Here is a 17,747-nt window from a genome sequence, read left to right on the forward strand (position 1 = left end):
GGGTCCATTCCACCTTTCCAGTGTATGCAGAGAGAATACATCAAATGCATATATGTAAACAAATTAAGGGTTGTGAACTGATATACTGAGTTGTAGCTGTGTGAAGCAGTTGCAGTTACTCTGGCTTCCTTTATACCTATTTCTAACCTTCTAAGCTTTCCATTTATACTCCTTGTACCCTTGCAACTCACCCTTTAAAGATAGGGCTGAAATGCAATGCCACACTTGATCATGGAAATCATAGATAGCACATAGAATAATGATTGCTTCAGTTAAGAGAAGTATTATGTTAAGTATGTCTTGGAATGAGGCTCCCTGCTTTCACAGCTGGGATAAGAGGGTTATTTTCCTCTTTCTTAAATACATGATCTGTGAAGAAAGGGTAAAGGAACTGGGTATGTTCACTGTGTGCCAGTGAAAATGAGAGGCAATTATCTCCCAACCCAGAAAAGCCTCTTAGCAGTAAAGTGAGTATTAGGAGACACTCAGCCATTTGTGAAGCACTCAGATGTGCTGCTGAGGAAAGTCACAGAACTCCTTTCGAGAAGAATTTTTGGTCTGTGTTTGTCAGGGATGCTGTCAGCACGTTTAGCCTGTCTGCAGGAGGCAGGGTGTGCTGACAGGACCCCAGGGCATAACTTCTGCTCCATGGCTTCTAAAAACTAAAACATCACAAATGTATTTCTTAAGCAGACTAGTGAAATTAAATGAAATATTTAGGACAGTTATCAGCTGCCTGAAACTTAAAATTGCAATTTTAAGCAAATTTATTGAGTTCTATGGATTTACCATACCAGAACAGCTGCTCTTCCAGGCTTTTATTTCCTGTGCTCAGCATCAACAGAATTGTTACAAGTGTTTGAACTTTGCCTTTGTCATGGAGCTTACTTGGCAAGAAGCCTCAAGAAGCCACAAGGAGCTCTTGCTTTTTCTGGGCTGATTCTTTGCAGGAGAAGGTCCCGCAGCCCCAGGGTTGTCCAGGCAGTGCTGGTGTCACTGTCCTGGGCAGGGTTTGCTCGGGAAGGTGTCTGTGTGTCCTGGCAGTGGCAGGGGGAGGGCTGGGACAGCTGAAGCGATGCCTGCCCATCCCTGTGGATGAACCCAGGGTGTCCACAACGGGACTGCTGGCTGCCAGCCTGCTGCTGTCTTACTCCAGCCTGGATCTGCCCCATGCATTTCTCCTCTAGAAACTCGAGTAATGATTTTACATTGTACATAAGAGTTTTATATATGTATTTAAATAATTTCCTTGTTATTAGCCTGTATTGCAAACTTTTTTGCCCATGAGAGAAGAAAATAAGATGCCAAGACAATAAATGAAATTTTTGTGGAGAGCACAGGGGAGAATTAATGCTTATGATTTATTTGAGTAGCTGTGCTTTGGAATTGCCTTCTCCTTCCTGCATATGAGTCACTCAATTGGTATGATGTCCTTCTCCAAAAATCTTAATGACTTTTGCTGTGTGGCAATAAAAGTTACAATACCAATATTTGGGCTTTTTTCCTTGCAGAATTTGGTGTTCATTTAGCAGAACTGACTGTGGATCCTCAGGGAGCTCTGGCTATCCGGCAGGTGAGTTTCCCTGGAACTGCAGAAAGAATTTAAATAGAAATTTCCTTGGTTTTTAAAAGATTCTTCCACGTTTTCAGGTGAAAAATTGGGAGTAGCTTTCTGAGTCTTTCTTTCAACATTCTTCTGGTGTTATGCTCTAACATCTTTTGAAAAAATTTTTTTTGGACTTAATGAACCTGGTGCTGAGACAATACTGTACTGGAAATAGACACAACTTAGGAGGTGGGTGGTAGACATCAGCAAGCAGAAGTGTGGCTTCTCTTTTCAGAAACTTTTTCTGTAGGTATTTTCCTACATGGAAAGGAAGTATTTCTTTAGTTACTCTGCAACCTGAATCTTGTGCCTTTCTAGAGCAGCTGCCTTGGGTCAGTGCAGGCCATTGCTGCTCCATGGATACCCAGCAGTTCTTTTTACCACAGTAACTTTGTGGTCCATTGTGCAGGCCAGTGCTGCTCCATGGATACCCAGCAGTTCTTTTTACCACAGTAACTTTGTGGTCCATTTCATGGATTTTTTTTTGCATTTTTGGCAAGTCCTGATGCCCCTCTAAAAGAAGTATGATGGGATAGTAGGCTGAGCAGATGGGTCAGGGGTGATCCTTGCAGTGGTTCCAGGATATGTCCCTGATTCCTGACCTCTCTCCTGATACAGCTGGCGTCTGTTATTCTCAAACAGTATGTGGAAACTCACTGGTGCTCTCAGTCTGAAAAGTTTAGACCTCCAGAGACCACAGAAAGGGTAAGACTTGGTTTTACATTGTCTGATTTGAAACACTTTATCCATCAAGAATATGAATTCTTTAGACAGTTAAAGAAGCACCAGCACCCATGTGTATTTTGAGGATTAATGGCTTCAGTTAAGGTTTTTTGACATTTGGCACTTCAAAAATCTGTTTTCATTTGCTTAAAACAACACTGGGCTTGAGAAGCTTGGGCTGCTTCCTGTAGGGAAAGTTCAGCCACAATGCTCCTGCTACTCTCAGAACAAGACTAGAAGAAAAGCTGCTTCCTAAGTTTCACAAATACTGATTCTGGCAGTCTTTTTTTGGAGATTTGCTAAATCATTTGTTGTACATCTTGGGACTTAAAGGTTATTTTCCCATGACAAATTTTAGTTTAAAGCTGCTGGGTTTCATTAAGAATCTGTTCAGCAGGAGTATTTAACAGCTAAGATGGCCAGAGATTCCAGCCCTTTCCACTCTGACTGTTGACTGGAGCATCTTTCATATCTAGAATATGATTCATCCCATCCAGAGATAATTGCTTGAATTATGTCCCAGAAGTGGCTTTTATTTTTTCCTGTCCCTTCAGGGCTGGGTGACTGTTCTTGTTTACTGAAATCTTCCAAAGTAAGCAAACATAGTCCCTGACACTGAAGCTGGGATTTATCTCAGCTAACTCTGGATGTTTTCCATGTAGATTTGTACATCCTGTGTAGCTGCAGCTGTGTGCTATTTGCTCTGTGCTTGTCTAATGCTGTGTGTGAGATGATGCTATGTTAAAACACACCATGCGGTTTTCCCTAAATTACGGGGTGTAGTGTGCAGGAGTGTTTTTGTCTCCTGGATGTTCATTTTATAAAACCAGCATTGAATCAATATCAGGATGCAGTCATAGGTCTAGATTTTTTTTTTATCAGATTGTGCTGTGGCTGTGGATCTATTCTGAGTGCTGTTGTTTTCTACAGGCAAAAGTTGCTATCAGGGAGCTGCTGCCCAACGGGCTGAGGGAGTCCATCAGCAAGGTGCGCTCGAGCGTCGCCTACGCTGTGTCAGCCATCGCCCACTGGGACTGGCCTGAGGCCTGGCCCGAGCTCTTCAACCTGCTCATGGAGATGCTGGTCAGCGGGGATGTCAACGCCGTGCACGGAGCCATGAGAGTGCTCACAGGTCTGTGGTGCCGCGGCTGGGCAGGGCTGCTGTAGGAAGCTGTTTAGGCTTTTCCTCGTGCCAGTATTGTGTTGCGTTTCATCCAAACTGAAGAAATTGGATTTTTCTTGCTCTCTTCCCCTGGGCCTGGTGCCTGTTGCTGGAATTGTGCTCAGCAGGTGTTATGAGAGCTGGGGAAGGAGGTGCTGTGCTGCAGGGTAGAGCTCAGCAGGGACTTTGACTGTAACACCCTGTTTTCCAGATACCTGCAGTTTTAGTGCGATATTTTTCTGCTTGCCTTTCAGGATTGCCTCAGGTAGATCAGATGACCCTAGTCTAGTGAAGTGCAAATCAGCATGTTTCAATGACGTAATGTTTCCCAATGGTTCTATTGCTGCTGTTCCCTACAAATTGGATTTCTTATAAGAACTTCTTTTATTTTTTTCCGTTTTTTAGAATTTACCCGAGAAGTGACAGACATACAGATGCCACTTGTAGCTCCAGTTATTCTTCCAGAGATGTACAAAATTTTCACAATGGCAGAGGTATGATCTTCACAGTGAGGTTGGTATTGGATGAAATTAGTGAGAATGTTTCTTGGAACAGAGAAACTCCAGATTTAATGGTTAAGTCATACTGTAGTATGAGTTAGACTTAAAGAATTTTCTTAAAGATATAATAGTTGATGGCAGCTAATGTTTCAAGAGAAACGTTGAAGCCAATAATAAAATAAGAGAATAAAGCTAAAGCGAAAATTAAATACAATTAAAAGATAATTAAAGGAAGTATCTTGTGTAAGAAGAATGTTGTGTTCCTAATGTTTAACTTCTATCTAGGTGTATGGGATTCGCACGAGGTCACGCGCAGTGGAGATATTTACCACGTGTGCCCACATGATCTGTAACATGGAGGAGCTGGAAAAGGCAAGAATTTAACTTGACATACAAGATGCTTTGAATTCAAACTGAGTGAGGTTCTAAATAATTGTTAACATGGAAATGAATACTGGAAAATTACATACTGTGTCAGCTGGAATTCAGGGGAAGAGGCTGTAATTTAATACATGTAAAGTAGCTGACTCCCTGCTTTACATGCATGCCTTGATAGTGGGACTTGGTTTCCATAATTAAGGTTAATTTTTGCTTTATCAACAGACATGCTTGTAAGAGCTCAGGAAAGGGGGGAGTCAGCATGGGGAAGTGTAGAGATGGAGTATCATCCCTTTGTTTGGAAATCCGTGACTTGGCTTCCATTCTTCAGCTGAGCCGTGTCCCGGTCACCTCCCAGGCCTTGGGCGCCGGGGGACCCTTGGGCGAGGCTTTGGTTCCGAGCTCCTGGAGCTTCACCCTGTACTTCAGGAGGCACCTTGGCCTTGTGTTCCTGAAGGGATGGGGGAAGCCAAACCCAGCCCAGTGTTGGAAGAATAGCTGTTAAGAAACAAACACAGCAGTCAAGCAGCTTGACGTGAGTCTGCTGTCTGGCTCTAACTGAGCACATCTGCATTGTAAATGGCCTTTGTCAAGTGGCTTTTCCAGCACTCCCAGACAATAAATGGTTATTTTTAACTTTTTGGGGTGTAAGGATAGGGAAGGGTGACTCTCAGTCTAGTGGCTCTTCCCTCCCTGTTTGGACGCGGAGCAATCCAGTGCAGACATTTGGAAAGTTCTGGTAATTACATTGTATCTGTACTGCCATGGCAAGGTTATTCATGCACTGTATCATGCAGCTGATACCAATATCTAAGAGATAGTAGTAGCTCCCCACTCTTATTCTGGAGAAGGGCTGAAAGTGTCCTTTACGTTGAATACTAAACCTTTTCTATTGAAATTTTACTTAAAAAAAAAAAAAGAAAAAAAAAAGAAAAAGGGAATCTTTTTAAAAATGGCATTTCCTAATTGATTTAATTGATTTAGACATAGGACTTCGCTGTCCTGGCTATGGGTTTATGAGGAATAATCTCAATAAAATTATTTTGGTCCTGTATTACTTGCTCTGCCAAGGACTGCTTATGGAGTGCTCTGACATCTGGAAAAATACTTGCTGCATTTTCCTAGGAAGAATCATCCTGTTAATCTTCAGGCCAGCTGTCGATACTCAGCGTGTTTGGTTTGGGACATAGAGGCTCTGCAGGGAGATAAATGCCAGCTGCAGGGTTTGGGGTGATTGTGTGTGTGATGGAACCCACCCCAGGTTGGTTTTGAAGCCTGGGGGTGCAGGGCAGGATTCAGCTCATCAAATGAAATGCCTCTCTAGGATGGGCCCCACTGCTCCTGGGGCTCTCCAGACTGGATTGTCTGGATCTCTCTTGAGACTTGATAAGTTGGATGTAAGTGTGTGTTTTGTGGGAGCCTGTGCTGTGGGGTTCTGAAGAGTGGAATTCAGCTGAGCTTAGTTCCTTAGCTAAAGAGAGAGCCCAAGTGATGTCTGAAGCAGCTTTAATGTGACTTTGCAATATTCTGCAGTTGCCATGAGCTCCTCTTCTGTTTTGTAACAGAAAAGTGCATTTGCTGCTGCTTCTAGATCTGTCAGATGTGGGGGTTCAATATCTGGTATTCAATGCTGTGCTTGCATTGTCTGTTACCAGGGTGCTGCCAAGGTCCTGATTTTTCCTGTGGTGCAGCAGTTCACAGAAGCCTTTGTCCAGGCCCTGCAGATGCCTGATGGACCAACATCGGATAGCGGGTTTAAGATGGAAGTTTTAAAGGTGAGTCACTTAGGGCTGGTTAGGTGGAGAAAGAGTTGAATACCAGCACACACTCAGATGTGCTGGAAAACAAACTCAAGTGGCACATCTCCCAGTAAGCTCATGGTATGAACAGTGAAGGCTTTTGGCTCCCAGCACCATCAACAGTGGAACAAGTAGTCCACCTTTACTGAAGATACCTATGATGAGATCCATGAGATTCTGTCTGTAAAATGATCCACAGGAATCTGGTCCATAGGACCATCTGTCTCTGTCATTTGCTGATCTAGTGTATCTTGGACATCATAATCTGTAGTTAAATACCAATCTTTTCTAAAGGTGCTGTAGAATTCTGCTGCAGTGAAGTTGTAAAAGCTTATTAAGTGCAGGTGCTTTTCTGGAGCTTGTCTGCTCTTTAATGCTAAATGATCTCTGAGAAAGAGAGATGGAAGGGCTTTGTACTGTGCTGGTTTCCTGTAGAAAGGAGATTGGATTGGAGAGCTCTGTGTGCATGAGGATGAGGGCCAGTGCAGACCCTGTAACGGCTTGGAAAGCACTGGAGCTGTAGGGTGTGCTGCTGCAGCATGGGAGAGCAAAGAGCCAAAAGCATCAGTTGTAAGATCAAATCCAGATCTTTAATTTCCCTGCCTGTGTGCTGGGGTGAGCAACACTCAGGTCAGTTTCTGAGGATGGGCACTGAGGCACATTCATTTCCATGAAGGAAACAATAAGGAAGTTATGAAAACAAGTGTCAAAAGTTTTTCAGGATGGACCAGCTTTGTGGTGAAGTAGTGAAAATACATGCTGGGAGGGTGCTGTTGTGTTACCAAACCAGCAGCTCCTGAGCTCTGTCTTGTGGAACTTTTCTTAGTCCTATTCAAGGCAGCAGTACCTGGTCTGGGCATCCTATGGCTTCTCAGTGAGGGGCTGCATGTCTCATACTCTAGGAATAGCTGGAGCTGCTGTTGCTGTGCAGCACTACTGGAAAGCAATTTGGGGAAGGATGTAGGCAGTTCTGTTAAGAGAGTGTCTCTTGTGGGTTTTTTTTTCCTTTCTGTTGCTTGTGCACTGGGATTCCTGGGGCAGTGATTTATAGGAACACCAACATGAAAGGAACACTGCAGGGTATCATCTCGATTTGAACAGGCTGCAACTCAAGAATATTTGGATCTCTTACTCCAGATACTCACATTTGGATTGTTAATGAGTTTGGATTGTTAATGAGTGGTATTTTTCAGCCTCCACAGAAAGCAGTTGTAACTGATGGCTTCACTCTAAACCAGGCCAGGCCAGTTCTGTTCTCATTACATCCATGCATTCTGCAGCCCTTTCAGTTATTTAAATTAGTGCTAGCTGGCATTGGGCTGTTTGCATGGGTATGTCAGCACTGGTCCCACCAGGAGGTTCTTGAACAATGTGACAGGCTGGGAAAGTCTCTGAGGAAATGTCACCTTGCTCTTGCTCTGCTCCTTGGCTGTGTGAGAGCCTCTGCCTTTGGCCTCTGCAGGGAAGGTGCAGCACAGGAGGATTTGGATCTGAATGCATTGCTGTGTGTCGGGTGGCATCGATGGCAGCAGAGAATCGGTGTGGATTTAAACAGGAAGTTCAGGAGATCTGCTGACAAGTGGTTTGTAGGAGGCTCTTTTTGAAGAGATGAGTGTTCTGGCTGTTGACTTAAGGGAATTCATGGTTTTGTAACTTAGGGTTTCTAAGTTGATGGTAGCAATTTTCTGAGGAAAAAGGGATTCAGGTGAAAGACCCATGAATTGCCTTCACTTCCAGAGAAGTGGATTTTATAGTCATTGTAATGCACAAGTAAGAAACCTTAGGGGATTATTTAAGCCAGCTCTACAGATGAGGTCATTACAGGAACCCCTTGAAAAGCTGATGCAATGGAAGAGGGAATTGAGACTTTTTATAGCAACCAGATGCAAACTCAATTCCATCTTCTTTTCCTTAATGAAGTGCTATGCGGCAAATGATAGGAAGAGTTTTTTTTCCTTTCCCTGTCACTTGAAAGCTTTGTACTCCAAGGTTCATGGAGTTCTTGATGGAAGTCAGAGGCAGTCCTGACCTAAACTGTTGTGCTGTCCATGTCAGAATGTTCTGCAGGACAGTGGCAGAAGCTTTAAGGAATGCTATTGCAGTGTGCCCCTCTGCCTGATTCACTGGGACAGTTATCCTGGTTAGGGGAGTGAATAGTTTGGATCACATCAAGTGGAACCACTCACTGATGGTTAATGTGTTCCCAAGTTGTTCCCAGTATAGTTACAAGTTTTAAGCAGCTCTCAGCAGGAAATCAGGGCCTTTTATTCTTGGAGGAGATGGAAGGTTTGGCCACAACAAAAATACCAAGTGTGAGGACTAGAAGGAAATACCCATGGGGTAATTTGTTGTTGTGTTTAATAGTTAAACATGAATTAAATTGGTGTCTCTAAGGATGAATCAGCTGCAACTGTGCAGTTCTTGAATCCTAATTCCAGTGTTGAACATGCTACTATTGATTGTTTTGAGAGAAACAGAGTGATTAAACATGACAGGTGACAGATTTAAGGCAAATTTCACAATAATGGAATACAAAATGGAATACAATGGTGTACTTAGTGTGCAGTAATATATCAGGAACACCAATTAACCAACAATCTGAAGCATCTTGCAGCCTTGCTGTTGTGCTTCTTCATTTGTGCTTAGAAGCTGTTCAACACCTGTGGGTCAGAGAAGTTATGCTTACATTTTGCCTGACGCTGAAACAAATAAGTAGCTAGGAAAAATAATTAATCATAACCTCTTTGTTCTTGGATAGAAGATGAGGTGGAATCTGTGTCTTGGGACAAACTTCCCAATTTGATGAACAAAGTACTTCACCTGCCACTTCTGAACTCTGACTGACAGTCAGCTTTAGTGTGCTCTCTACTGTGTATTTTAAGCTTTTTATCCAAAAATTTAGGGATTTCTTCTCTGTTTAAGGATGCAGACAGGAAGAGAAGCAATAAAAGGCTTTGATAGAGTGACTTGAAGGAGCAGTGCTCTCAAGAGAGAAGGATGAGGGCTTTCTTGAAAGATTAATAGGTGGTGGAGCAATACGTGGGGATTGGCAGAGGATCTGTGAAGCAGTTCTTTGGGTTCAGACAAGCAGTGGGAATTGTCAGAATGAGGGGCCAGGGGTTGAAGTACAACATCTGACAGGAGAGTGCTCTGTTTTTTAATGACTTGCTATGCAGGACTGTGGTGACCTTGCAAATGCAGCTTTCTATTGTTACAACTGCAGAGCCGTTGAAGAGCTCCCTTAGCACTCCAGCAGCACTTCCTGCAGAGTTGGTTGGGTGCAGAGCTTGGAAACATTTACACAGGGTTCATATGGAGTGGCATATGGAACAAGTCTGTTTGGATGTTCCTGTGGCCCTAGGCAGGGTGTTGAGTTTGCAGCAGTCATGAAGATCAGATTCACATCCTTTGCCAGCACCTGCATAATTATTTTTCCTGGAGACTTCAGCAGGACTTTTCTGTAATTCTTCCTTCTAGCACCTGCCAGACTCATTCCCAAACCCACGTAACTGGGTTAGCCCTGATGCCTGCTCATCTCCAATACTGATATTAGAGTGCTCTTGTTTTTCTGGAAGGTGAATTACTATTTTTTTGTTTCTGTTAATGTACCCAGAACAAACAAATGGCACAGAGTGGGTTGTATTGTGTAAGCCCAAACAAACTGGCACCTGTGTGTCTGGGAGCAGCCACCTCTCCAGCAGTTTGTGAGGGGCTGTTCCCTAGCAAGTGTAACACAGCTGGAGCTGTGCCCCTGGGAAGGAGAGGGGGGAGTAAGAGCTCTCTCACTCCTGGTGGGTCCCAAGAGGCTTTTGGCAAGTGTCAGTGGAAGGGCTCCCCTAAGTCAGGGGGATCAGCTTCATGAAAGTCCAGGCACAATCCCCTGTGGAGCTGCTAAGCTGCTCCCAGAGCAGCCCCTGTGCTTGGCTGGCACAGCCACTGGTGCCCACAGCCAGAATGGGAAGGGAATTGATCTGGGTGAGTGTTTGCTTCTCCAGCTACTCCTTGGATGTACAGTGGATGTGTTGCTTGCATGAGCAGAATTGTGGAAAATGGGCAGTAGTCTGGTTTTACATTACATTAGAGGTTTTTTCCGGGACAAGACACTTGCAGGATAATTGTATCCAGACAGTGCTGCACAGTGATGTGCTTTGGATTTGAGTCATTGTCTTACCACTGCATTATGGCATTGTCTTGACTCCAGAGTGCCACATCTTGTGTTATCCCTTTGCTTCCCTGCCAAAGGGGAAGCACCAAGTGTGTTGGTGAGTGTTTGAGCAAGAGAGGGGATTGTGTGGTCAGGAGTGAGAGGTGACCTCGGTGACAGAAAGCCTTTGGATGCTCTCAACTGTTAATGAAACAGGGGCCTGTGATTTAAGTGTGTTGATGGCTTTCCCAGTTTCACTTTTGACTGATATTCTTTTTGGTTCCAGGCTGTGACAGCACTTGTGAAAAACTACCCAAAGCACATGATTTCATCAATGCAGCAGATCCTGCCCATCGTCTGGAACACCCTTACGGAAAGTGCTGCTTTATATCCTTGGTAGTGAATGTGTTTACCTGGAATCCAACGAGACAAACTCAGTCTCATACCCAGTAATGACCTGACTGCTGGAGAAGCACAATACACGGAGTGCTCTGCTCTGCCAGACAAAACAGGATCTTTCTGTTACTTCTGGAGGCTCCTTTAAGTTTCTTGTAACTTAAAATGTATGCTGATTGATGCATGTGCCCTGTAGAACTGCCACGAGCTCTGCACTGTTTCTGGTATTTTTTGGTAAAAATTGTCTTCTTAAAAAGGTGCTGTGTAAAGATTTTAGGAGAAGGAGAATCCTTGCTGCAGCAGAACTAATGGCTGATTGCACTTGCTGCAGAAGCTGATTTCTATTTGAATTTTCAGTCAGTCTGCACACCCAGCTATGTCAGAGTGGTCTGTGGGTGCATTGCCCGGTACTTGAAGACTGACGACTCAAATCTCTCCATATTGTTTTTTCAGACCCCTGTTAAAATACAGTGGAAGGTGTCCCTGCCCATGGCAGGGGGATTGGAACTACAGGGCCTTTAAGATCCCTTCCAATCCAAACCATTTTGTGAATCTATGAAAATACAATAAGCTGTTTGTTGGATTTTTGATGGTGTATTTCTCCCCATCCTGTTCTGACTCCTACTACAGTCCTGTTGGTATGGGCAAAAATGGGCTTTTGTTTGCAAAAGGGGAGAGTCTTGTTCCTCCTTTCCTTGTGTTTGTTCTGGTACTTGTTGGATCTTCAGTTCACCATCTACAAAGATAGCTCCTTCCTTCTTACCCCCAGGTTCGTTTTCTGTCATTTTCCAGGGCTGGTGCTTGTGGAGGATCGTGGTAGGGAGCAGAGCCAACCCTAAGGTAGGATGTGGGAACATGGGGTGGTTCCTCACTCTTGGGCAGCAGTGAGGTGTTGAATTGGCTCACATATCCTGAAAGAACGAGTCTGGGGGCTTCTGTTCTTGCAAAGTTAACATAAATGGAGTTTTGGGTTACCTTGGTAAGTTTGATCTAAGTTATTCAAATAATATGAAAGATGTGCTGAAGTGATGTGTGAGTGGTCTGTGGAAAGTGGTCTTTGAACTTGGAAAATGGGCTTTTGTTTGCAAAAGGGGAGAGTCTTGTTCCTCCTTTCCTTGTGTTTGTTCTGGTACTTGTTGGATCTTCAGTTCACCATCTACAAAGATAGCTCCTTCCTTCTTACCCCCAGGTTAGTTTTCTGTCATTTTCCAGGGCTGGAGGAGGATCTTGGTAGGAAGCAGAGCCAACCCTAAGGTAGGATGTGGGAACATGGGGTGGTTCCTCAATCTTGGGCAGCAGTGAGGTGTTGAATTGGCTCACATATCCTGAAAGAACGAGTCTGGGGGCTTCTGTTCTTGCAAAGTTAACATAAATGAAGTTTTGGGTTACCTTGGTAAGTTTGATCTAAGTTATTCAAATAATATGAAAGATGTGCTGAAGTGATGTGTGAGTGGTCTGTGGAAAGTGGTCTTTGAACTTGGGCAGTGCACAAAGCCAAGAGCTTCTGGGGTTGTTGTCTCTGTGTCCTGAAGCACAGGATTCTGCACAAAATCAAAGTTTTTTTAAAGAACCTTCCCAAGTTATCAGCAGTTTTAAGATGGGATTAATTCAAAATAGATGTTGTTCTTTAGAAAAAAGCATTTCCTTAACTCAGTCCACTTATGTGAGAACAGAAGTAAATTACACAGAAGAGGTGGAGGATCCTGTGGATTCTGATGGTAAGAACTTGCACTTCACTTCTGCTATTTGAAGAGGAATGGAGTTACCTAAATATTGCTGTCAAAACAGTGACTGAAACACCATGGGAGATTGTGCTAAAAGTGCATTTACCCTGTTAGAACGGTGTCCATCACTTCTTTGCAAATTACTTGTGATTGTCTTCAATGAAGGCACACAATTTAAGTTTTCTAATGGCTTAAGGAGTGAGTTTGGCAACAATTTTGAGATAAAAGTAGTGGGACAAAAGAAAATCAAATAGGTTTTAGGTTGAGCTTGATAAATTTTAATGAGGGTTGTGTGGTGGGAAGAGAGCAGAAAGTGACAAGGTCCGAAATCCTCCTGGGGCTGCTGCTGACTTGCTAGTCCAGGAGAATTAATAAATATCTGCTCAGAGAAGCTAACAGTTTATAATTATTTTCACATCCATTTGTACCTTTTTGTGTGTTGGCATATTCAGTCATGTTCTTTTTGGTTTTTTCCACTACGTTCAGGTGAAGTTCTGGGCTTTGAAAATCTGGTGTTCAGCATATTTGAATTTGTTCACGCCTTGCTGGAAAACAACAAATTTAAGAGCACAGTGAAGAAGGCTCTGCCAGACCTGATCTATTACATCCTGCTTTACATGCAGATCACGGAGGAGCAGGTGAGCATGTTTTGTGTTGTGTAGGAAACAAAGGAAATGAGAGATTTAAACCAGCAAGTGTCCTGGGAAGAGTTTCAGTGCGTGGAAGCTGCTGTAATCTAACGAGCTGTTCTGTCACTTTGCTGTGGCAGCACTTAGAGGTTCCAGCATGGTACAAGGTGGACAGCAAATCACAGATCACAGACGGGTTTGGGTCAGAAGGGACTTCAAAGCCCATCCTGTTCCACCCCTTGCCCTGGGCAAGGATACCTTCCACTATCCCAGGTTGCATCAAGCCCCATCCAGCCTGGCCTTGGACACTTTCAGTGATGGGACATTCACAGCTTCTCTGGGCAGCATATCCAGTGTCTCAGCACCCCCTTAGTAAGGAATTCCTTCTCTAATCTAAACCTACCATCTTGCCCCTTGTCCTGGGGCCCTGGTAATCGGGCTTTATTTTTAAGGCAATTATAAGATCCTCCTGGAATCTTCCCCAGGCTGAACAACCTCAGCTCTTTCAGGCTTTCTTCCGTCATTCTTCCATGTGCTGTGAAAATGAGGATTTTCATGCTGAAAGAAATAAACAGCTTCCTGTGAAGCAAAAATGTTGTACTAGTAGGGTAAAATAATTTGTACTGAAATTCTGCATAGCTCCTGGTCTCTCAAGTGTGACAGCCATCATCTTTTAGTTTAGGTAGATATGATAAAAACAAGCACTCTGTTAAAAGATTTATCTGCTTCTCCCATTCCTCATCTAAAAATAAAGCTGCGTAGCAGTGATTCCAGGTCAGTCATTAGTTCTGTCAAACTCTTATCTCAAATGAGGGGCAGAAGAGCAAGATGAGCTCAGAACAAAGAGAGTTTCTTCTTTTCAAATGTTTCTCCAGTGGAATAGAAGAAAAATCAGTTGAGGGTGAAGACTTCTTATGGCAGAGAAAAATTCTGAAAGTAGTTTTCTAAAACAGGTTGCAGGGAACAGAAAAGCTGCCTTTTACCATTGGTGTCCTGAATTCTTAGCTGCCCTATCCTTTTTGTCTCCTCTAGATTAAAGTTTGGACTGCAAATCCACAGCAGTTTGTGGAGGATGAAGATGATGATACATTTTCCTACACAGTGAGAATTGCTGCTCAGGATCTCCTGCTGGTATGAAATGTATTCCACATTTAGATACTGAAGCAGTAATAACAAGTATCAAACCTGCCCTCAGGAAGGGCATTTAGAGAAAAGGCCAACTTTTAACAGTCCGTACAAATGAGTGTTACCATTTCCTTGTGCACAGGCTGTGGCTGCTGATTTCCAGAATGAGAGTGCAACTGCTCTGGCTGCAGCAGCTACCCGGCATTTGCAGGAAGCTGAGCAGGCTAAAAACAGCGGTGCTGAGCACTGGTGAGGGGCTGGGGCCGGGAGGGGACAGTGCTGGGGCCGGGAGGGGACAGTGCTGGGACTGAGAGGGGACGGTGCTGGGGCGGGGAGGGGATGGCGCTGGGCTGGGTGTCGAGCTCATCTGCAGCACTGGGTGCACCATGATTTAATCACATTTCATTTGTGAAAATGCTACTGAAGAGCAAGGATGGAGCTGCAGAGCTCTGATTAGAAGAAGAAAAAGAGAGCAAAGTAGTTCTTGAGCCAGATGGTGAAGTCTTCATGTGGAGTACTTTGGGCAGTTCCTAGCACAAGTTATCTGTGCCAAGGCTCCCTCCCTTCAGAGCTTGATGTTCCTTAAAACATCTCATGGGAAATGATAATTATAGAAAATCAGAAGAGAAATTTGCAATACTTCATGTTCGGTTAATTGGGATAAAATTTTCAGGAAATATATATAAAAAATTTTTTTACTTGATGTCAGGAAGAGTGGTGGTGTATGCAGATGTATGTGTCCAATTTTAGAACTTCAGAGTTGCAGTTCTTAATGCTCTTTGGGGATAGAAGAAGAAAACTCCACTGCAGGAGTGCCTGGTTGCTGGTCCACAGTGATTCTCTCCTGGTTTTACAGGGCATTCGTTCAGTGTTTGTGTTTATTTTGAATATTAGTGTCAGAGGAGTCCCTCTGATAATGAGCAGTAATGGAATGGCTGCAAAATCCGACCATCTGCCTTAGCTGTGAGAAATTGTAAAGTAGGTTCTTGGCTTCACAAATAAAACCAAGGAGAAGTGTATTTGCACTGAGTTCTATATCATGATAATTAACAAAATGTTAATGCAAAATTAGGTGTTCTTAAACCTTTAATGTACTGGGGTATCCCAGTGCTTCTGCACATAAATTATGAAGGTGTGGCTGAAACCAAGATTTCATGGAAGAAGTTATTTTTTATTATGAGAACAAAACTGCTACAAGTACCAACTAGTCCACCAATATTTTAGGAAGTGTCGGAGAATGCTGCCCATCCTGAGGAAGTTTCCAAGCCCCCATCTTGCAGTTTTTGAATGTTAATCTCTTTCAGGGCTTTTTTAAACTCTCTTTTGGGATCAAGGAAATAGTTGTTGTAGCTTAGACCAGAAAATTACTTGTGACTTCACTTCAGAATATGTATTTATTTCTTGAGTGATGACAGAGGAAAAGTCTTAAGGCATCTGAACTATTTTGCAGGTGGAAAATACATGAAGCCTGTATGCTGGCCCTGGGCTCAGTCAAGTCTATAATAACAGACAGTGTGAAGAATGGGAGAATACACTTTGATATGCATGGCTTCTTGACAAATGTGGTCCTGGCAGACCTCAACCTTTCAGGTATGTGGGACCCTGCATCCCTGGGAATGACTGCTGGGTGCCAGACACTGGGAGTCTCTGATGAATCAATCAGGTTCATGTGTGCATGAGGTATTGGAAAATACACTTGTGCACCTTGCTCATGTGAAAAAAATAAATCTTGTGAGTTCCCACATGCTCCCAGTTCTGGTGTAAGTCCTTTATATGTGGCACTGTGCTTTCAGCTGGATCTCCTTGTTGGCTGGATGCATGAGCCTGTGGGGCTCGAGGAGCTGGGTGGAAAATTGCTGTTCTGATGCCTTGTGTCTGTTCCTGGGAAAGTCACCAGCACTGTTTAACTGCCTTCAGAATTCCTGCTGCACCATGTCATCCCATTTGTTTTATGCTGAGGCTGACACTAGTTGTACCACATGAATTCAAGTAATGCTCCTGGCTAAATGGGATTCTGTTATTGGGAACTCAGCAGGATTTTGTTCTCTGTGTTATCTTACATCAGTGTGCAAGAAAATTAGAGGAATTGTTTAAAGTCAGACCTCAAAAGTTCTTTCAAATTAAAATTTTAGAAGTTTAAGGCATTAGTGTGAGCAGCATTGATGAGTCCACATTGAGTTGTCAGTGTAGAAAAAACTGGTTCCCCGGTTCCTTTTTCATCAAAGAAATACTTATTTAGCCCATTACAAAGAAGGGTTTTTTCTTTTCTTTGTGTTAATGTTGGGTGAAGAACTAGTGTGCAAAGTGCGTAGTGTGCAATGCATGTAAGAAACCAACCTCAGCAATTTACATATATTTGCATTCATTTACATGTGTGGCACTGGGTTGTAAATGAGCTGCTGTGCTCTAGAAGGGCTCCCAGAGTCAGTGTGTTGATGGCTCTCCAAGGATATCCATTTAATGGTCAGTAATGGTACAGACAAAGAAATGTTGTGTTTTATGATACTGCCTTAAAAAACAAAGCTCTTCTCTTGCTGTACATCTTGCACAGAGTGTTTTATGTCCTCATCTTAAAATTAGTACTTGCAGGAGCATAAATAATGGCAGTAAAGATGCTGAGGAACAGAGAGCATCATCACTTTGAGGCCAGCCTAGATAGGTAAGGAGATTCATAGTCTGAAAAGGCAGCAGGATTAAATGTGATAAAGATATATCATACCTTAGTTAGTGCAAGCAGGTGAGTGGATAATGAATGTCCCCTGCTTCTGTGGTGTTGGTGAACCACAGAATTCCATTCTATAACTGCAGGGTGATGGCTGCAAACTAGTAATGTAATCTGTGAAAGGTCCCTGGGTATGAGCTCTGTTATTCTAATGATTCTCCCTAAGATGCTGCTTTCTTCAGCTGGGGACAGAATATTGAGCTGGATAAATAGGAATTAGTGGCAAAGCCTCTGTTCTCTTCCTTTGCTTTTGTTCAGTGATGACCAAATTCAAGTGTAAATAGTTGAAGGGAGGAGGTTTTTTAATAAATGAGAAATTATTCTTTGAAATAACTAAGAAAATAAACTGGATTCTGCCCATGAACAAAAATCCTTGTATGCCAGCACACTTGTCTTGTGTGTCACATTTCAGTGTTTTCCTATTGGGATGGCAAGATTTTAAATAATGGATGGAAGCAGCTGTGATTTTAAGCTCGTAAAGCTTATTCTGAAACAAACAACTGAGGTATTTTGTTTTGCTGCAGTGTCTCCTTTCCTCCTGGGCCGGGCCCTGTGGGCCGCCAGCCGTTTCACCGTGGCCATGTCACCAGAGCTCATCCAGCAGTTCCTGCAGGCCACTGTCAGTGGATTGCACGAAACCCAGCCCCCCTCTGTCCGGATCTCTGCAGTCAGAGCCATCTGGGGGTAAGCAAACCCTGGGCTATTCCACAGCCCTGGGGACAGGGCTGTAAATCACACTGATAAACTGCTTTGTTAAAAAGGCATTTCTGTCTGAGCTGTGGGAGGTTTTGCTTTGAATGAAACAGATGTCAGCTTAAAAAGTGTAGGCAAACAAGTTC

General features: G+C 43.4%; 1 protein-coding gene across 1 annotated transcript in view; it reads left to right on the forward strand.

Annotated features, from left to right (window-relative positions):
• IPO9 (importin 9) overlaps positions 1-17,747 on the forward strand; it is a 40,166-nt gene that overhangs the window by 9,504 nt on the left and 12,915 nt on the right. Inside the window, exons 2-14 of the mRNA XM_041422573.1 lie at positions 1,512-1,573; positions 2,225-2,311; positions 3,260-3,461; positions 3,897-3,985; positions 4,277-4,363; positions 6,025-6,144; positions 10,599-10,699; positions 12,368-12,426; positions 12,919-13,070; positions 14,094-14,192; positions 14,329-14,435; positions 15,637-15,776; positions 17,433-17,592. Coding sequence (XP_041278507.1) covers positions 1,512-1,573; positions 2,225-2,311; positions 3,260-3,461; positions 3,897-3,985; positions 4,277-4,363; positions 6,025-6,144; positions 10,599-10,699; positions 12,368-12,426; positions 12,919-13,070; positions 14,094-14,192; positions 14,329-14,435; positions 15,637-15,776; positions 17,433-17,592 — 1,465 coding nt within the window. The remainder of the gene's footprint in view (positions 1-1,511; positions 1,574-2,224; positions 2,312-3,259; positions 3,462-3,896; positions 3,986-4,276; positions 4,364-6,024; positions 6,145-10,598; positions 10,700-12,367; positions 12,427-12,918; positions 13,071-14,093; positions 14,193-14,328; positions 14,436-15,636; positions 15,777-17,432; positions 17,593-17,747) is intronic.

Source organism: Onychostruthus taczanowskii, unplaced genomic scaffold (genome assembly GCF_017590055.1).
Source record: "Onychostruthus taczanowskii isolate IOZ18803 unplaced genomic scaffold, ASM1759005v1 scaffold74, whole genome shotgun sequence".
Taxonomy (NCBI): domain Eukaryota; kingdom Metazoa; phylum Chordata; class Aves; order Passeriformes; family Passeridae; genus Onychostruthus; species Onychostruthus taczanowskii.